Source organism: Dermacentor andersoni, chromosome 3 (assembly GCF_023375885.2).
Source record: "Dermacentor andersoni chromosome 3, qqDerAnde1_hic_scaffold, whole genome shotgun sequence".
NCBI lineage: Eukaryota > Metazoa > Arthropoda > Arachnida > Ixodida > Ixodidae > Dermacentor > Dermacentor andersoni.
In genome coordinates this window covers 61,331,957-61,353,315 of record NC_092816.1, presented here as the reverse complement: position 1 = coordinate 61,353,315, position 21,359 = coordinate 61,331,957, and the positions used below count along the sequence as shown (strand labels likewise).

At 54.1% G+C, this 21,359-nt stretch overlaps 1 protein-coding gene across 1 annotated transcript in view; it reads left to right on the top strand.

Moving 5' to 3' along the window:
- The window catches only part of LOC126547053 (uncharacterized), a 503,539-nt gene that overhangs the window by 449,340 nt on the left and 32,840 nt on the right, over window positions 1-21,359 (top strand). Inside the window, exon 6 of the mRNA XM_050194887.3 lies at window positions 13,633-14,524. Coding sequence (XP_050050844.1) covers window positions 13,633-14,524 — 892 coding nt within the window. The remainder of the gene's footprint in view (window positions 1-13,632; window positions 14,525-21,359) is intronic.

Here is a 21,359-nt window from a genome sequence, read left to right as displayed (position 1 = left end):
CGGGAAAGTGAGAGCATCGGGAAATGTGAGCAGATAGCGACTGTTTGTGTATTAATTCCATACAGTGAACGAGAACCAATATACTGGGTGTAGCCTGTGGCCAGTTACAACGGATATGTTAGTTTGTGCGTGCGCTAGTTAGGTGCTATGACCACTTACGCATAAACCAATATTCGCTCACACGTTTATATATAAACTCCGTTTCTTGGATTCGAGGAACTCGTGTTAGACCCACGAGAATGAACAACGGCGTGTTTTATTACCTGTCCTGCAAGAAGGGCGTTGTCTTACGCATGTACTAACAATCGTTCCCGCGATTTACTTGCGCGCCTCTGCTGTCGCGTACGGCCAGGATTGCCTGACTTGTGGAAGCACAAAGAACCCTGCCGAAGGAACGATCGATGACCACAGTCAACTGCAGTGCGCCGCATTACAGTCAGAATAACAGAAGGGTCAGCGTATGCGGGGCAAAACGCAAAAGCAACGATCTAGTATGCAAAAAAGCCACTCGGACGGAGGCGCACATCTGCTCCGAGCGCAGTTTGTAATCTCTGCATCCCAGCTGCGGCGTCGCGTATAGAACAAAGCGGCCGCTCGCTCTGCATCGGGAAAGCCATCTCGGGCGAGACTTGGAGAGCTTGCGCCACTGTAGTGGAGAGAAGGAAAAACAAAGAACGCGGGAGAGAGAGAATGGGTGTGTGCGCGCTGTAGACTAGCTTTCTCGCCGACCGCATTCGGGATCATCGCCTACACCCTAAAGACACAGTTCGATTCCGACTCGGCGAAGGATGCACCGAGAGTCATCTCTTTCGCTCTCTCTCTCTCACTCTCACTCTCACCATCTATCTCTGTTCTGCTTCCGGCTGCGATTCCGTGCTCGGCGTCGTCCCCCGCCGTAAAGAGAAAGAGGAACGTGGGAACGGCAGAGCCGGCCATTCTTCTTGGTGGTTTGACTAAAGGGGCTCGGCATGTTCGGGTGCTGGGCTTCTGGTTTGTGGTCCGACGCGTCTCGGTGGCTTCGCTTTCTCGGTGTGCGTGTGTCTTGCGGATTAAAAGGTGCACCTTAAGCCTCGAAGGTTGTTGAATTTTAAAGAGTCTCGTTTGTGATCGCTTCCTGGCCTCTTCCTTTGGTCAGGTATATAGCGTGAATTGCAAAGGAGATTAAGTGACAGGCTGTCAATTGTGATGGCCCCGCATGTCCACCATCACGCAGAAGAGCTAGAGAGAGAGACGTGTCAGTTGTGAAGCTGAGTGATTCTTTCACTTGACCGAGATTTCTGTGCGACGAGAAGAAATGGAAGCGAGTGGGGCTTTGCGTATACACGATTGCGTGTGAGCATGTTTGACAAGCGGGCTGTGTTGGATGCTGTTTGACGCGCATTGATTTACGACCGTGATCATTGACGGTTCGACTTAGCGAATCACAAGGCTGCTTTATTAATTAATCGTTCGCTATATCTTCCTGTCTGTATGTGGATTTGTTCGATGTTTCCGACGGTCATTCGTACTGGAGGTTTCTTTTAAGCCTAGCTAGGTCCTGTCGGCTTAAGGAGGTATTTCGTCTTTAGCATGCGCAAAACTGAAGATGTCGCACGTTTCTCAGCCGTCAATCTTTGCGTGCGTTTCAATGCTGGAACATACCAAGGTGGCTGACTGGGCTATATATAGCTGGCGATTCATGTTGAACATAAACAGCGCAAAGAATAAGGGGAGTTCCCGTGTTGCTCTTGCGCTGTTCACGTTCAGCTGGAATATTTGCCATCACTCAGCGTGACGAGCATCATCTGTTTCCTCTTCGAATGTACATTTTTCTATATATAACACCCATCCATAGGTCACCTTGGAGCTCTCGCGTTGTAACTGCAGACATGTCAGTTCACTTGAAGAAGCCGCATTTCAATGTCACACCATGGCACCACGTTCTTGAGGATTATAATTTATGTGTTGTTAAGTGTTGATCACTGTATATATCGTAATCATCACCTGGAGTAATCGTAATCGTAATCATCTGGAGTAGACGAAACGCCAGGCTAACGTCTCCAGCATCTCATTAAAACTTGTTTCTCTCTCTCTCTCTCTCTCTCTCTCTCTCTCTCTCTTAAAATGTCGTTTTACGTAGAGAGCGCGTGACGTCGGCAAGCGTTCCACATCGACGAAATAGGTCGGAAGAGTGGACTGCCCACGCACACCTCGGGCGGTGCACGTCCAACGGGGTTGGTCTTGAATTCGCGTTCGAACGGGCTCCGATTCGTTCTCTTGCGATAACGCCAAAGGAAATTCTCGAATCGCACTGTATACAGGGCTGATTAATTTGGTATACGCAGCGCTTATCTAAAACGGCGCCCCAGATGACTCTCGGATTGAATCAGCATAAGGGCGTATTCTCTCCCGCACTGCACGCACTCTGTCAGCTACTGTATAAGTCGGCTCAGCGAGCGCAATGCGGCATTGAATTGTGCGGCCTGCGAAGGTGCGTCGGTGATTTGTGCGCGCGTTGTTCGCGTCGGATTAGTTCGGTGTCGGATTACCGCGCTGGAGTCCGATCTGCATGCCGCTTTCTTTCTTTCTTTCTTTCTTTCTTTCTTTCTTTCTTTTTATTTCTTGTTTTTTCTTCGCTTCTCGACTTCCTCGTAGCTCATATCGCCCACGTTGCTAAACGTTCCCGTATGCGCTCTGCCAACGCGACCAAACGTCGCACGTTCAATTTGTGTAAGACAACCGGATAAAAATCATTTGCGTGCAGCGCGCGCGTGCTACATAAACAACAATGAAACGCGTAAGTTTCTGCGGTCCGTGTGAGTGTGTCGGCGCAATTAATTGCGTGCGCGCTATACCAAGGGGAGAACTCCTCTCTAAAAGAGCCGGGACAAAAGAAACAAAGCTCGTCGGTGTGTATACACACAGCGCGGCGCGCACGGGACCAACCGGTCGCATCAACGAGAGACAACGCGCGCAATATAGGCCCGCGCGCACGTTTCACTTCGTTATCTCGGCAGCTTTTCACCTGCCCAAAGCCGTATAATATATGTGACCGCCCTGTATATATACAGTTGCGCGCACAAAGCACTTTCGGCGTCGCGCCGTGAAAGCTTGCATGCGGGAAAACGTCCCCGCCCCCTTGTTCTTGTTTCTTATTAGAAGAACCGCAAAGACAGCGCTGGACGCCGTAGCGAGTAAGTAAACATGTGCCATCTGTCGAAGGAACAAAAGAAAAAAAAAATTCGATAACGCGAACCGTACAGCCATAACTTTCGTATCGGCGACTCGAATGCGGTGCACCGGTTGTTACCGGTGTCGCCCGCCCGCAGCCCTGCAGCCGTCCCCGCAACGAAGCGGCGTCGAGATAAGACCTTCGCGCTGCTTGTACACACGACGAGGGCTATACCGGCAGAATGCGGAGGAGAGATCGAAGCGGGGAGGGGGAAGGGGTTGGAGGGTGAAGTGGGAGCCTATAGCTATCTCTCAGTTGCGCCGTCGACGCTCTTGTATGTATACCTGCGCGTCGGCTTCAAGTGGACGAGGTGGGTCTCTCTTCCCCGCACTTTTATTATATACGGCGACTTCTCACGACGCGACGCGATGGGCAGGTATGCGAGGCCTCCCTGTGTATAGTATACATGCGCGCAGAGGCTACGTGGAGGATTGCTGGGGCTGCTGATGCTGCTGCGCCCTCACTGCATGCGCGAAGGTTGCCTGTGTGTGTGTGTGTGTGTGTGTGTGTCGCATCGTGGCGTGGGTGCGTCTGTACGCACTTTCCTCGAATTGCAGCCAGGTGCGTGATTAGCATTGCGATCCGTTACACTCGCGAGATTTCGAGGAAAACAAAATGAAGTACGCGAGCAGATCGTACGTTATAAAGGCGTGCTCTCGCGCCTGACGGCAGATGTTCGGAGACGGTGTGAATAGAGGGGGTTGCGCGTTTGAAACTATCGCGAGCAGTGTGTTCTTGCGTTGCGCAAAAAATTAGCTTGTTCCTTTTTTTTTTTTTCGTGTTCTGCATATATCGGTGTACGCAGGACCATTATATTCGCCTACCCCTCCCTCCTTTTATTTTCTTTCTTTAAGCTTCACTGTGACACACACATCCTTCGGCATTCATTAACGCATGGATTCCTGCATAATATAAGATGCGGATTTTTAAATTCGCTTACTTGAAGTTCTCGCTATACACTTGCCGACGACTACAATGCGCTCCCGCATTTTTTTCGACAGTGTAGTTGACTGCACTTGAAGAGAGAGACACTCGTTAAGGTTTCTTACGAAACTGGATATATATATGTATCAGTGCGATTGTACTTGACAAACACAGTGATTCGTCAAATTTCAGTCTCACGGTCGCGACGCGAGTGCGCGCATTCTCGCAATCACATACACACGTGCCGAGAGAGATGCAACGATCGAGGAAGCCTTCGTCGAACTGACTGCGCAACCGTTTGAGTCCGAGGCGAGAGAGATAAGGGAAGCCTGAATGGAGACATCCGTGCAAAGCTGTTTCGAAACAGTGACTCGGCGAGAAATAGACCGAAAAAAAAAAAAAGAACTGCGGAGGGGGGGACTGCCGCACAGCCATACAATTCCTCTCTGCTCTCGTCGAATATAATAAGTAACTTTCTTTTATATTTCTCTCCCCCCCCTCTTTCTTTCTTTAGTTTTTTTGAAACCTTGCCTCTCGGTTGTCTGTGGGCTCAGTCCGCCCTTGTAGCCAGCAGCAACAGCGAGCCAGCGGCGATGCCAGCCTTTTTCTCTCTATCTCTGCCCTCCGGTGAAAGTGACCCCTACTGAACCACTGTGCTGGCGCTGTTATAAAGCCTTGGCTTGCTGCGCGAGTCGACCCAGCCCAGGCTGTCCCCACCAACCGAGAAACCTCTCTCGCGCCAGGGAGCGCAGTGCGCGGAGAGCGATAGGCCGTGGGAATCTGCGCAGCGCAACAACACATGCGCGCGCGAAGGGTTCGCGATATTGTCTATCGCACCGCCGCGTTCCCGCGCGCCGCGTCCCTACCTGAGCGCTGCTGTAGCTTTTGCGATGTGCGCCCTTCTCCGCGGAGATTTCACCGTTCATTTTTCTTTCTTTTTTTTTTACCCCTAGATCATTACTTCCTTTCAGTTTTTTTTTTTTTCGCGCCTACGCAACGGTCGTCCCATAAGGATTTCGTCCACTCGCTGAAATACTCCTTGTCGGCCGCCGCCGATTCGGACAATGTGAAGGCGTTTTTCGCCTGTCTCTCTCTCTCTCTCTCTTTCCCTTGTCGTCTCGGCGGGTTTTCTTTCCCTCGTACGCTTTAACTCGACGTTGTTCTCGCTTCTCCGTGCGCTCCCTCGATATTGTGGTCCCCTCGTTATCCACCGGCCGACGAGGCACACGTCTCTCCCCACATCGTGCGAATTCACCTGCAATCCAGAGAGTTATGCGCGCACTCGTATAGTCCGCTTGGAGCGTAGCCTCTCGTATGCTGGTTGCATGTCGCCGTTTCTTTCTTTCATTCATTTTTTTTTTCTTTCTTCCTAAGCTGTGGAACCCACCAGTGCGTTAAGTATAGAAAAGACTTGAGGTAAGCGTGAGCACTGTTGTAGTATGTCCGACTTGAGTAGGGCTCAAGGGTGGTGTGTTCCCGATTCTTGTCTGCGTCTGTCTCCTTCTACCATCTGCAATCGAATTCGATGTGACTCTAGACTGCCAGCATTAGTACAAGCGGTAAACTGAACTTACCTCTTCGCGTGGGAACAGTGGCACCTTAAGGGATCTTGGGCCATACCATGATTGCATATGAAAATTGAATTGGACCCATATAACCATTCGGCTTAACATTCATTCGGTCATGTCACAAAAAAAAAAATAATAATAAAGAAAGAAAGAAAATTAACACTTAGCTATTACGGTGTGTTACATCATGGAGAATGTCTGGTAATGCATCCTATGCACGCATAACGATTAGGGCAACGAACGGTGATGTGCAGATTATGGCGGAAGGCACTTAAAACTTTAGCCACACTAATTAGTATGCACGTTTAAGATAAGGGGTGTCTAAGATAAGGGGTGCGATGTTCAATGCTTCCGGAACAACAAATTCGGACACCGCAGCATGTTTAACGTCGCCGCTATCATGCAATCGGAAAAACCAATCTGTAGGGGAACTTATAACCGCCGGTGGAACGTGTTCCGTTCGCTTTACTTCGAAAGACTTTGAGCGCGGCGTGCAAACATCCCTATACCTCTCTATCAGTGCGGGTAACGTGCGGGCGCTTTTACAAACGAGTGGGCTACACGGGGAAGCGCGCGAGCGCAGACTGAACCGACACCGCTAATCAGACGGTAATAACTCAGAAAAAAAGAAAGAAGCAAGAAAGAAAACCGAGGAGGCGTGCTGCACATGCCCGCAAGCGCCAGATGTCTCGAAACACGAAGAACTTGTGCAGTGTTGCGGTGCACCGTATATACGCCAGATGGCTCGCTAAGCTTTCACGATAACAACTTGTTTCGGTCTCGTCGTGCTTTGCGGGTGGTGGGGGGAGGGGGGAAAGAGAGAGAGAGAGGCGGTCATATTTGTTTGCGGCGTGTGCGCGGCGCACAATTCATGTGGCCCGCCTGCGGAGAGGTCGCGCGCGCGCGCAGCGCGATGGAGTCGCACGTGCATTTCGAATCAGTTTTTTGCCGTCGTTCGATCGCTAATTCGCAATTTTACATGCGCCGTCATATCCTCCTGTGCAGGGGCTCGTGGCCACGTGCTTTTTCTTCTTTGATAAGGCCGCGCGTTCTTCCGTCCTCCCGACTGGCTGCGTATATATAAATATATAAATGTATGCGCGCGGGGCAGAGCAAGAAATCAGTGTAGGTCGCAAGGCGGGCTCAGATTTGCTCCCGTCGGCTTAGGGCTTTCGACCTGCTCACGTTCGCTCGCGGCTGTACGAATGAGTTGAAAGAAAGAGAGAAAGAAAGCGCAGGAGAAGTGGGAGGGACGTTGCGATAGGAATGCCAGAAGCTTGTTTTATATTGTGGCCCTGGGGCTGCTCCCCCCCTCCCCTCCCCCCTTCTAGCCGTGGGGATCCAAAAAAATCGACCTTCGTTGACCTTAGCCGACCGACTGGACTGACGACTGCTGCACGCGGAAAAGAGCAGCAGCAGTAGCCAGGGCAGCTTGCAAAGTCGAAGCTCTCGCTCGGTATTGATTTCTCTTAGGGGCAATAAACTATAAGAGGAAGAACATAGTAGGAACCGGAGAACGAGTTATATTAAATACTTAACGAGAGAGCGGCTGAAATGTTTATGCGCCATATCAGGGTAACGCGTCAAGCCCCATTCGCTTCCGAAGAGGGCGCCTTATAAGACCCTAAATGAATTTGCACCAATCGCGCTTATTCCGGTTTTTTTAGGACGGCTATACATGTTTCGAGGTTACTCACACCGAGATCACCTGCGTCGAGACCGGCATCCCCGAAATAACAGACGCCGTAACCTCAACGAACTTCAACAAAATTCTTGAGGCCTGGGGACATTCTCGTCTAACCTCAAGAACGGCGAAAAGCGAGTGGTGGTTCAAATGAATTGTTCCCCCCATTTCTTCATAACATACTTACGAACTGAAGCGACACCTCGCGGCGTATACGGTACTGGCGGTTTGCGGAACCACCGGCGGGCAACTGTACTGGCAGACGAGCGATCGCCCGCACGCAATGCTCTGCCACGCAGAGATATTTCCTGCAGCGTGTGCGCAAGTTGCACCACAGGGGGGGAAAACAAAGAAACGCGAGAATATGTGGCTGCCCATGCGCGCCTCTCGACAGTTTAACCGCGTTCTCGTTCTCAGCGCCCTGGCGTCGTTCCTTTCCGTTTCTTCTTTGCTCTCTCGAACGGGTTTGCGAACGGGACGTAACTTAATCTTAATCACGTATCCCGACGGCCTCTGCAGTGCGGCGGCGTTCGCACGGCGGTGGCTGCGACTTCACCGGGGCGTCGTCACTCCGGTCTTGTCGGGAGGGCAGCTCTACAGCGGCGTGGAGCAGCGCAGCAGCCGCCGCAAGAGCGGAACTACATGCGCGGTCTGCCCCCGCGGGCGATTCTCTCGATCGACGATTTCCGATTAGAATACAATGGACGCGGTGGCGGCGGGGCGAGCGAGAGTGCCGCCCGTGGTTCCACCGTCTGTCTGTCTGCACGCGGCTTTCAGAGAGAGGAGAAGCAGCGCTTCGTCGTCTCGAGAGCAAGGGCTCGATGCCGCCGCTCCGGCGCGCGTTTTCGCCCGCGCGAGCCTTGACACCGTCCCGCGCTCTCACACAGCTGGGTGGAGCGACGGTGCTTTTGCGGCCAGCCGAGTTGCAGCGAGGGAATAAGGGGGGGACAGGATTGGTTGGCCGCTGGGTGCTCTACACAGGCCGCTATCAACGCTATCACAGCATTCAGCGCCGCCGTCAAGCGGCGGCCACATGGAGCGTATTTGGCGCGTATTACCGACGACGCCGCGTCGGCGCGATCCGTTTTTCTCGCGGCACGATAGGTAATCAAGCTGTTTACTGGCTGAACTTGCCTGTAGCTGGTTACAACGTTTAATTGGTGATGAGGTGGAGCGCCTTTTGGCCGGATTGAGAAGGCGCTAATTGCTGTGCGTAAAATGGACGCGCCGGCGCCGGGTGATTGAGGCGACGCTGCAAGAACGCTGAAGATACGATACGTGTGGTTACAGCTTTACGGTTCTCATTTGGGGACGGATGTGCGTGCTTGCGCTCAAGTACTGTCGGCCGAAAGAAGGTGATTGTACTCGCCAAGCTCTTTATTCAGTGGTATGATGCGGTGTGACGTTGGAGACCAAAATTCCTGCGCACTTAATGCGTAAAGGTGACAACGGGTGGTCTATTATAAAGCGAGAGAGCGGGCACTGGGGGAAGGAAAACGCAATAGACGGGGTGAAGAATTGAATGGAGTGATGAAGTTGCGAAATTTTCTGGATGTATATAATTTGGGTACGGTTCTCGCAGGATAAAGGTAACTCGAGACGTCTGGCAGCTATTACCACCGTCGTCCTGGAGTGATTGAATTAAGCGGATGAAGCAGTTTCGTATATAGTTATGAAATACGCTCGCCATCACGAAAACTGCCGGCAGCAGGGAGCGAAAGCTTCAGAGCATTTGGGCAACGCTTGTAGCCCACATTCCCTAAGGTTGCTTCCGACCACATATATTTCTTGCGTCGCGGGTCATAAAGGGCGAAGCTATATCCCCTTGCCTTGCTGTCTATTTAGCTTGCCCCTTAATAGGCTTCTTTCTTTCTTTCTTTCTTTCTTTCTTTCTTTCTTTCTTTCTTTCTTTCTTTCTTTCTAATCTGTCCCTTCCGATTAATTTGCTGTGCTGCACAGTTTACCTCACTCTGAGCCACCGTCCGTTCCCTCTACAAAAACACCAGACCATTCCTTACTTCCCGCAGGTTTCACTTAACTTTGATGTACTCCCTGTTACCTGCCGCATTTTGTTTTTGTTGTTATTGTGGCTGACAACACCAGCGGCAAAATAGATTGCTCCTAGCGCTACCGGGCTTCCCCTGCTCTCCCAGAGATTAGAGAAAGCTATCAGCGAGGCGACACCTCATTTTGGATCCCAATTCCTGAAGGCGTTTAACTGAGGCTGGCGTGTTAGCGTTACTATTCTGCCTTCTCGATTTTTCTGCAAGTGTGCTTGAACGTTCCGCATATATATAAGGAAGGTTTTGCTAATCGGCAATCAATGGGTCTTCGTTAGTGGCAAGTTGCAGCCGCGTTAGAGCTTCCCACGCGATTTTCGTTGTTAAAAGAGAATGAGTGAGATAAAATCGGCCTTAGAAGGAACGAGAGAGAGAAAACGCGGTAGACAGGTTAACGTCCGCTCTACAGTGAGAAGTGGAAGACGGCACAAGGATTCCGTCGCACTATTCCAAATCGTTTCGAGTGCCTGCGTAAAACGCTGTCGCATGAGGCTTCGCGCTGAGCGTCAAGATTAAATATCGAGGAGTTATACGTTCTTGGCGGAATGAGCGGCGCGTGCGGGTATGTAACGTTTCTTTGTAGCCGCCATATATGTATACCGTCGTCTGCAACTCCTTCGCGTTCTCCTTCGCGGCGCCGAACTCTGAACCACCGTTTGACCAGAGTCCTTCCATTGGTTTGACGCAGCTATACGCACCCTTGATTTCCGTCCTTCCTCGGCCGCGTTCACCAATGCCGCTCCTTTCGCCGCGCTTCACGGTTCGTCAAGCGACCGCCGGCGGTCGCTCGGTTCCGCTGTGCGGCGTTGTTTTCACATGCGTGGAAGAAGACGGACGCCATTATATCTGAACGGCCGCGGCGCGCAATCGCGACTATGGCGCGCATGCCACGTACCGCATTCGCACCGAACTCGTTGTGAGACAGCGCGTTTGTTGTGCTTCGCTCTTTTGTCTTGTGTGTGTGTGTGTGTGTGTGTGTGTGTGTGTGTGCGTGTGTGTGTGTGTGTGTGTGTGTGTGTGTGTGTGTGTGTGTGTGTGTGTGTGTGTGTGTGTGTGTGTGTGTGTTGCTTTTTTTTGCACGCTATGTACGCGGAGGGGGGGGGGGGGGTACGGCGCCCTCCGACCTTCCGTCCTCTACGACGGGAGGGCCACCGGTGCCTCGCGTGCATTCCAAGCACGTACGACTTGGACATGCACGTGCGCGCTTTTGCTAGGACTTTGCTGTGCGGGCTCACGCGGTGCGCACAGGTGCTTATGCACGCGCTTACCCGCGACTCGGTGCAGCTCGGAGGCTGTTTGCGAACGCAGCGGCGTGCGTACGCTGCCGACGTTTGTGCGCCGTTTAGTCATGGGAAAATGAAGATGACGGAGGCAAGGGAGCTGCTGGCATGCCTATGTCTTGGGGAAGGGCGACGTATAACTGGAGGCATTCGCTAGGCGTGCGCTGACGCGATGAAGTGACGGTCCCAGGAAGAATTCGCGCACGAAGCGACGCTTGACTTTTGTGTTTGCGCTGCCAAGCGTGAGGAGATTCACTTGACTTGCAGCCGGGCTGACAAACAGGAATGTTACTTCAAAACTTGACGCTCTATCATTTGCGACCGTGTCACCCTGCACAAGTTACAGCCGCGGAGTGCTCAACGACACAGAACGTAGCAGGAAAGTGTGCCACCGCTGTGTATCCATGGCGTGTATAGTTACGCGCATATTAGTTCGTCTCGCCTCTCGTGTGCCGCTTGCAACAGCTGAATACCTTGGTTTTTCCAAGAGATGGCGCGCGTTACCGCCTAAATTAGAGACTACAAAACCGGTTGTTTTCTAAAACGTAGATTGAGTCGCTTTCAGAAGGCCAGGCTAAACAACATGTCCGTGTGGTAAGAATGGTGCTGGAAAGCGAGTGAATCAGCTGACGAAGAAAAGTGAGGAAGGAGGTGGAGTTCTGTTGTTGTTGCGCCCTTAATGCTTCCTGCGAGAATTTCGCACGATATGAAAATATGGCACTATTTCCTGCACGAGAATCGCGAGCACGGCATCTCATGGGAAAGATTCGGTATATAGTAAATGGTTGTTGCCTAAACTCGCCTCTTTGGCTTTAGACGACTTTGTGGCTTCGCAAACTGATAATTTTCAGCATAAGACGATTGCGTCATAAGTGTAACAAATCTCAACGATTGCTCACCACGTGTGCGGAGACTTGTTGCCTTCGCGCGTTTAGAAGCATACCGATACCTGGCCATTTAGAAAGAAGAAGCGTGGCGAATAACGCCGCAGGGACATCTGAAGGTACAAGCCAGACTTCGCTCTCGTAATTTTAGTACGGAACTCGACGGCTACCTCTGGGTGCGGTCAGGCCCCGTGTGCGCGAGGCTATGGGCCGCAGCCACGTCAGCGGCGGCGGCGGCGGTGGACGGCAAGGCCGCCATTGCGCGCAACAGCCTTCACGCCGTTGCTTCCGCTCCACCGTGTGTCCGATTCGACTCTGGCCTCGGGAAGTTTTTGGCCCCCCAGCCCCCATGGGAAACTCGGCACCGGGCGGGCGAGGGCCTCGTTCAAGGGCGCTGGCAATTACAGGCATCCGCGTTCGGCGCCGCTACCGCGCTGCAGAGGCGTAAACGCCCGCTGCCGCTACCGCTGAAGATCACGCGCGACTTCGGCGGCGTCTGCGTCCCAAACTGCGAGCTGAGGCCAACTCCCCCCGTCATCGCCGCATATCCTTGACATCCCCGGCCTGCCGTGGTGGTGCTTCGCTATACGTTTGTCGAAATTTCCTCCTGCGGGCATGTGTGGCACCCTGAAGGCGTTTCTTCCATGGGAGCGACGCGTCGCTTAAACTGTGGGCGATTCTGTAGAGGTCGGCACCCCCGCGTGTCTGCGCTACGAGCAAATTGAGAAGCCACTTATAAGCGGGGATAATAACGACATCTTTACCGCCCCGACAGCCTGAAGGCTGCGGCATCGTGAGGACATTGCTGCGGAGTAACCTTTAGTATGGAAGCTTTGCCACGTGGTCTTCAGCGCGACTGTCTTCGCGTTCTTTAATATTTCTCTACCGTTGTATATATGCTATGCCGTGATTTATCATAGCCCGGCGTTAATTATATCAGCAAGAACAAGAACGCTGGGCTGTTGTTTACGCTTGCACTGTCGAAAACAGCGTTCAAAAAATAGGTCGGCGCAACGGAGACAGATAGAGCGAGAGATACCAACTTCACAATAGAAAACAGATCTTTGTCTGTGCCACTTCGACACACAGAGGTTCTTCGTTGCCTTGCCATTGAGCTCCGCGCAAAGGCGCCGAACCTAGGTCGTCGCGTTACGTTTTGATTGGCCCAAATGCAGTACGGAGCAAACATATTGAATAGGATCTTGTCCCGCAGTATATATACTACTTAAACGTTTGTATTGACTCTACTCATAATGGCAAAGCCTTGCCAAAGCGTCTTTTTTTCGCGGACTGCGCGCATGACCGCAGTGGAACCGGCGCGCTCACGCGGTTGCCGACACCGTGGTTGCCGCAACCGCCGCCGCATGAAATTTGCCGTGTCTCCGGTCTTCCTGTTTCCGCCTGGCGTTGGTTGTTTCGCGCTCCCTCTCATCACGGTCGCGTCTCTTTCTGTTCACCCTGCAGCTTTATTTCGAGCTATTTTTTCCTGCGTATTCGCCGTCTGCGTGATGGACTTTCGCCGCGCGTATAGCGAGTATGTGTGTGTGTTTTTTTTTTTTTTATAACGTTCCTGGGATCGTTCGACCTTTCAAAGCGCAGCCGTGAATGTTGCACTTGAGCGGTCGCGCGAAATGTGTTTTCGAGCGTGGTTCCTTCGCTGCCCCCGAGAGGTCAAGGAAAACAGGGCGCTCGTGTCTGGCTCTCTTGGTGAATTGAAGAGCCAGCGTGCAGTAGTCTTTGGTGCCGCGTTTTTTTTCCTTGTGTCGGTTTATAGACCACCTACTAATTTCCTTTCTTTCGGTTCTTTCTTTTATTTTTTCTGTGTTTGGGTACACCAAGTTCAGTGTAAGAACGCTCGCTTCGATTTACGCGAGCCTTTATTGGTAGACAACAATAAATGGGTCGCTGAGGAACTCGCAAATACCAATACAAAAAAAAAAACCTGTGCATATTTTTTTTTCGCAACGAAAACATGTTGCGTCGCAGAGACTAAAGGGGCTTTTTGCTTCTTCCTTTCGCAGGTTTGGTTTTAGCCCGAGCAACGGAGCCGTGCCCCCGGGCCTGCTTCGAGGCTTCGAGCCTCCGTTCCCTTTCAAGGCGGCGGGAACGCCTCCGCTGCAGACGTCGGGTCGCCAGAGCGCAGGCCGCGACGGCGGCGGCGGCGGTGGCGGCGGTGTCAACAACAACAACAACGCCGCGTCGCACGCGGCCAACGCCGCCGGAGGAGGCAACGTCGACTCCGACTCCGCGGGTCACGCGACGCCCAACCACGGCCTGCCGCCCCACCACGGAGGAGGCCCCGTCGCCTCCGCAGCGCAGCCGCGCGCCACGCCACCCCTGAAGCCGTCGTCGCACACGTCCTCCCCGCCGTCGGCGCTGCTGGAGCCGCATCGGGGAAGCGCGCCCTTCAACCTCTCGGACTTCTCGTCGTCTCAGACTCTGCTGAACCTCGTGAGGACCGCGAGCGCACAGAGCGCCTCCCAACTCGAGACCTATCTCCGCGGCGCCGTCAAGAGACCGCACGACGGGGAGCCCGCGAGGGCCGACCCCCTGGACCTGTCGCTAGGCGGCACGGCAGTCAAGAGACCCCGGTCCACGGATAGCCCGCGCTCCTCCTCGGGCTCCAAGGAACCCGCAGACGACGCGCGGACGCCGCCCCGCAAGCAGGCGACGTCTCCGTGGCTCTTGCAGTTGGAGGGCGCCCGGGGGGCGTCCAAGTCGCCCAAGCTGCGCTGCGGCTCCGTCTGCTCGGATCAGGCGTCGTCGTTGCATTCGCCGTGCAGCGGCGCCGTGGGCACCACCACGACCGAGGGCGGTCAGCAGCAGCAGCAACAGCAGCTGGTCGCCAAGTGGACGGTCGACGACGTGGTCCAGTTCGTCGCCTCGGTCGAGTCTTGCCAGGAGTACGCCGAGGTGAGTACAAGGACACTTTACAACCGTATAGGCGTTGGCGCATCGCGCATTCAATCGAGCTCTCTTATCGGCCCCGCAGGGCACACAAACGTTAATGGCTTTTACGACAGTTACACGGGGCCATCGTCGATTCTGCAACTTTCACCGTCGTTCGTACGCACGCAGGAGCAGTTTGCACCAACAGTTAAGCCGCGACAACGAATGGAATGATAGGTTATGTGGCGCACAATGGCCAAAAGTTCCTCTGTACGAGATGCCTGAAATATAATGAACATGAAACTCTTCAAGCAAGATTGATCTAAATGATGCCGCACTTGGCACATCTCTTCAAAGAGCTGCCCTTATCTAGTATGTATAGTGGAACGCCGTGTACCATATTAGTTCTGGGTGCCATCAAAGACACCTTTCCTTTCTTTTCATTAGCCTTGCTTCTTCGTACGCTTCAGATTGCGAAAGCCGGTCAGAGGAAATAAAATGCCCGGCATGTAGTCACCTACAGTCACCCGAAAGAAATCAAACGGATGGGGGGGACCCGCGCACAGCTTTCACCTTCGGGCATCGTTCAGCCGCCTCCGCCCAAGCGGGCGTGCATCGCGCGCTGCGCAACAGAGCCAGGCCAAGCTCCAGCCGTCGGCTGGACGCGAAGATTGCGCACCGGGCGTAAGACACGTCTCCCCCCACCCCGCGACTCGCTCTTTTGTCTCGCACCGCGCTCAGCCGCGGCCGGCCGATCGCCCGCCGCCCTTCCACCTAAATCTCCATCTGGCGCGCTGAGACAATAAGGAGGCCGTGTCACGTCCCTGGGCGTTTCTCCTTGCGGCGGCCTCTGCCGCTGCTGGCGTAACTGTGCGGAGCGCGCGAGTCCGCCGTGTCCTTTTCGGCGGCCGCCGTATCGTGCGAAAAGCCTCCGGTTGCAGCAGCCGGGAAAAGCAAAACGCAATAGGAAATCGAAGAAAGGACGCAACGAAGAAAAGAGAAAGCGAAAGCGTGGCCCTGGGTCTCGGGGAGCGGTAGGCGGGAAAGCTTCTCCGTGCGAGTGGACCATAAACGCTAGGAGAGGCACGGCCGTATCGTTCGCGTCGCCGGCTACCACCGCATCGGAGGCAGGTGATTACAAAGGCTGCTGCTGCTGCTGCCCGGGCCACAGCGGAGGAGGGAGGGGCAGGGGACCCGGACCTGGCTTCGCGCCGCCGGTCGCTGTCTGCTTTCTCGCTTGCCCGGTCATCCGTGCGGCCGCTGGCGCAGTGCCTGAAGCCTCTGCTCCGCTTCTTCCCCTTCTAGCTGCGAGGCGTGCGCGTTTGTCTGGAACGGGCGGGTGCTCCCGCGAGGACCACAAGCGACGAACGAGCAGCCCGGGTCTTACGCGCTGCCGCCGCCGCTGTTTCCAGTATATAGCATATAGAGGTTCCGGTCTCGGCGACGTGTGAAGTGCTGCAGTGTATACGGTCGATCACTGTCATTAGCCGCTGACCTCCTCCGGCTTCTCCCCCCCCCCCCCGCCCCCCTTCTCTCTCTCTTAGCGGTCCGCCGCCGCCTCCGCGTCGCCTCGTTTTCGTACCGCCTTGTTTCCACCTCTTCGCCCCCGCCATCACGCCGTGCATCTCGCGTTCACCTTCTCTCTCCAGGCTTCTTCTGTGGACTCCTGAGTATTTCTCGCCACAGTGACGCTCCTGTCTGCCTGTCCTTTTGTTTCCGCCATTGTTGTCGTCTCCGCACGCTGTTTTCTTGGTTGCCTGCAGGACCCACACTAGCTTTCGCTTCGGCCTGCCTCCTTTTTGGGCCCGAGAATGGTCGTTTCCTCACAGCCACGCACTGTTTCTTTTCGGCGGCGGTGCTTGCCTTCCTGCCTATCTGCTTGCCTGCCTCCTCCATCGAGGTGATACATGAACGGCTCCCCCTTCGTGAATAAAGGGCGTGCGCCCGTATACCTTGTGATACTCTTTCACGCTGCCTCCGGTTCTGGAGGCTTCGTCTCGCGATCTTACCGAGTGATAAGTTTGACGCAGCCGCCGCCGCTACCGACTCTTCCCCGTTCGGGTGATATACATTGCTTCATTTCTTAGCTGTTTTCAACCCTTGCAACGTCCTGCACGGCGGCCCGGTAACGACCGTACCTGCCTGTTCAGCATGTGTTTACAGTTTCCTTGAGAAAATTTCAGGAATGTTGCAGTGTTCGAGTTTCGATTACTTCGAGGCTGCGCAGCGCCGCGTGAAATATGCGTGCCTATAGCGTTTATACTTGTTTCCGTCTGCGCGGCTGACCAGCCGGGTGTAAATCACCCTGTGCCCCTCGTTCCTTCGACGGCAACAGCTTCTACGCCACAAGGTTCTACGCGGCAAATAATCCACTTGTACATATTAGTATTCGGAATCGAGAGTTAACGTTAATCGGTTGAGAAATAACTCTTCACGGCTTAATCTTCGATTGCTGGCGTTTCGACTGAAATTTGCGCGTGACTGTTTCTGTTTCTGTACAACCTGCGTGTGCACAACCGGCGTCGGTTTGCGCAGTTGTACTTCCTCGCGGTGTATTTACTTGTGTACATGAACTCTCTTGGTGACGCTGTTGCCTCTCTCCCTCTTTTCTCCCCATGCCCTCTGAGGGTTGCCCCCATTTGTGCCACCGAGTAGGGGGCAACGCGTGAGGCAAGGCGCAAGCAAACATACGTGTGTATGAGCAAGAGACATACGATGATGACGTAGAGAGTGGGTATAGCGCAGACGCAAGCAGAAGGAAAGCTACGCAGCAGCGGCGCGTAATTTAAGTTGGAGGCAGATCGTGACGCCGGGGCCAAGTCGGGCGGGCAAGCGGGCGGATGGACGGGCAGGCGGTGGTCGGTTCCCAAGGGTGGAGTGCGGCGGCTGCCGTGGTGGTGATAGCGGTGGAAAGGTGGAAGTGGAGGTGGGGGGGATCGGTACACTGCAACCGCAGCTCGCATGCTGCTGATGCGGCGGCGTCTCGAGGCGCCCCCCTCCTCCCCCCTGCTCTCACTCGTCTTTCCCCTCTCTGCCGCCCCTTCTTGAGGCGCGCGCGGCGAGAGCGTCCTTTCCGCTGTATGTGTGCGCGGCCTCGCCGGAGTCGTGACCGCTAACCGAGTTACACCTCGCTGAGAGCCCGCTTATCGACGCCGATCATCGCGGGGGAGCCTGCGGCGGCTGATGCCCCCTTACTCCCCCCCCCCCTTTGCTCGGTTTCTCGGCTCGGTTCTCTGTTATTCTTCCTTTGCGGTTACCGCAGCGAAAGAAACGTGCACGCGTCCCCCCCCCCCCCTCCCTCTTAAATTCCCCCATCCCACCATCGCTGCCTGCACTTTGTGTCCGCAGGGCAGCTAGACCCCTCGAGCACGCGTGCGTTGTGTTTCTTTCTCTCGGTCCTACCGTTGCGCAGTGCTTCACGCTACTGGTTTTCTGTCTTTAGGAGCGCTGGCCGCACACGATTTCCCTGTGTACTATACGACTGTCGGTCGCGCTCCCGTACCTGTACTACACGCGCTTTAGATGGTCCTCCACCAGATAACATTCGTACGCACATCGTACTAACGTTGCCTAATTGCGAAAGCCTCGGGCAGGCTCGTCGCGCCTTTTGGAGTCGGTGTCTCCCTCCGCGAAAAGAAGAAAAGTACATACACGGTCGATCAGCAGTGGTCAGCCCGCGCCTGCTAAGCTTGCAGCGCCGAGGGTCCGTTCTCGAAACGAGGGCACCCTTCAAGGCGTTACGCAGCGCAGGCGTCGACCGATGAGGAGAACACAACGAGCGCGTGCGGCTGCTCCCCTTCGCTTTACAGCTCGCGCGCGCGCGAACGAACCGCAATTTGCGTTTCGTCGCATGCGTCGTCATTGTTCGCGGCGGGGGCCCCAAGGGGAAGGAAGGGACGGAAGGAAGGACGTCACGCCACCGGCGCTAAGTGCATCATTGTCCGGCCGAGGCGCGCGCGCGCGAAAGCGAATTACGCGGCCGACAGGGAAATGAGAGTGTGGCTGGCGAGGTCCCGCGCCGTGTCACGGGGTCAGGGCGCGCCGGTTGCGCGAGCCGACAAAACGGCGGCGGCGACAAAGTGGCTCGACGCCCCGCTGTACGCACAGCCGCCGTGTGCTTTGCCGCCCATGCGTGGGGGGGAAGACGGCGCCTGACAGCTGGCCTGGCTCTCGGCGGCGAAGAGATATGACGTCCGTGACTTGTCAGGACGAGTGGCAGTGCTTCGCGAAAAACGAAAGCACGCGTTCGTGTGCACGGGCAGCGGCGGCGCCTTCGGTCGCCCGCGGGTGGCGTTTATACAGGTGCGAATCGCGCCGCTAGCGCGGTTTTGTTTCCAGGGCGCGTCCGTTATACCGGCGCCTCGTATCGTAATGCTCCGTTTCATAACAATGTGTGGCGCTTGAGTGAAAGCTGCGACGCGCGTGCTCTGGAGATGCGGTCCCCCCTGGCTCGAGACTGCGTCAGAGGCGGAACAGGCTTCGCTGGGTAGCTGTGACGCGGAGGGACGCCCGGCGCTGAGGGTGTGTACGCGTATGCATTCGAACGATCGCGCTGCCAATCGCCCGACAGTAGCCAGCTGTAGCCTTGCAATCCTCTGCCAATTTATTATGGAAGAGATAGCTGAAGACTTGCGCTCTCTGACTTTGATGTCATCGTGGAAAGCCGGGTCTCTCCGAATTCCAACCCTTGTACTGCGAAAAAAAGAAAGAAACGAACAAGAAAATGGAGATGATCAGCTCTGCATTTCGCATTGATTAATTTTAACGAATTGGAAATGTTAGGAACTCGTACACTATGTCGCCGGCTTCTCTACAACGTGAAATACTTGTATGAAGGAAGAATATTGATAGGTGAAGTGAATATATACACAGCTATTTAGACGTCCACTGCCAACGCCAACGGGGGGGGACATTGAAATGTAGGAGGTGTCGCCGAAATATCGCTGCTCCAAATTCACATGCCTTGGGCTGTCCCCTAGGTGTTGCTTGTACGCGACGAGAAATAGCTTGCATGATGATTCAGTATTCTCGTTTTTTGTGTTTTTCTTGCTGCTGCGTCTGCATTGTGACACTTTACTGTATACAGCTGGTAAACACACTTTGCGGCGTAATTGTCCCGAACAGGAATGTTACGCTGTGCGTTTTTGTGTACAAAGCGTTGGTCAGTCTATACTGTCGCACAGCATGCCGTAGCCCCTCTTATACTCTGCTTGAAATTTTGCAGATGCTCTATGCATTACTTCTGCATTGATTGCGTTGGATGCGATCCGACGAATTTAATTCACTGCTACCAAGGTGCCCGTGAAAGAAAGAACGAAAGAAATGAAGGGCCGTAAAACTTGCTCCGTTCCATTTTCGTAAAACACGCTTGACTGAAGCCAGTCAGTATTATATATGATTTAAAAACTCGGTTCGGGGTGTTGTACAATACGCGAGCTCGTTTTTTTTTTAAACTCTGACCACCGGCCGACTCGAACACGAACTCACACGTGTACGATCATTGCGCTCGCGCGTATATGCGGCAGCGGCGTGACTTTTCCGAGTCGTGCACGCAGCATTCGCGGACGATCACACCGCGTGTGCCATAAAAAAACATCGTACAAGTCGCGCGGGTCAGCTCCGAAGACGGCATTCTCATATTTGGACTTTTTTTCTTCAGGAGTGGGTTGCGACAACCAGTCTCGCTCATATGTGTGTGATCCCCCCCTCTCTCCCGCCCCCTTCCCTGCGTCGTCGCAGGATGACCAAAGCACGCGCCGAGATATCATTTCTTCCTTCACGTATTTTTATTTTCCCGGCCTTACACGCGCTGCCTCACGACGAAGACGATGATCTCCCTGCCCCCGAGTTTCTTAAATGAACCCCTCTTCTTTTCTTTCTCGTTTCCCCTTACGAAGATTTTTTTTCTGTTGCTCTTTTTTTTGTTCTTCTCGTGATCCCCCCGAGCTGTCCACCGAGTAGCCCAGCTGTGCAGCTGGTTGGCACCAGGAACCAACCGGTGGCCCCACAGCTAGACGCGCGAGCGAATACGCTTCTGCTGCTGTTCTTACGGTGGCGTCGCGATCCTGCTTTGCTCGTGACTCACTCGACTCCCTCCGGAGGCGCTAACGTCTTCTCTCGAGACGCCGCGGGATGCTGCGTTGTTGGCTGGCGCGCGCGCTGCTCGGTTGGTCTGTTGGTGCGCGCGTGGACGGCGGCGGGTCTGCTGGGCGCGCGCGATCTCGTAGGGGTCAGCGGGTCGGTTTTCGCATTAAACGAAATGGGAACGAACGCCGCTATCATATATATAGCTTCATTTTCCTCCGGCCCGTTCGCGGGCTGCCCATCCGAAGGCGCCGCTTTCGTTTTTTATTATTCTTATTATTTAAATCCCTGCCTTTTCTCCGTATCTCTCTCTCTCTCTCTCTTTAAGAAACGTTGTTTTCCCTTCGTTTTTACGCTACTTGGTCCCAGCTTCGTCTGTCTACTCTAGTACATCTTCCTTCTCCCTTGCAGCTGATATGCAGAGGGAGTGGAGGGAACTCGCATACCTGGATCAGTTGCTTCTTCTTCCTGCTTCTCAGCTTGAAAAGTAAAAGAATCCCAATTTAATGCAATCTCCTCTCGTTCCTATCTACTCCGGGAATCGGCATAGAGTGGGCTCTCGGGAAAGAAGACGGCAAGACCTCGTCTTCTTTCTTTCTGATATATACACATACTGCCCATCGATATGTATACTACACGCATGGAGAGGCCAGCGTGCAGTTAGATGCGCACGCCGCCCAGTGGCCGTATATCGCGACTCTGTCCACGTGCCGCACGCGTTCGTTTCATCTCCGGGAGCGCTCACGAAAAAAAAAAAAAAAAGAGAACAGTAAAG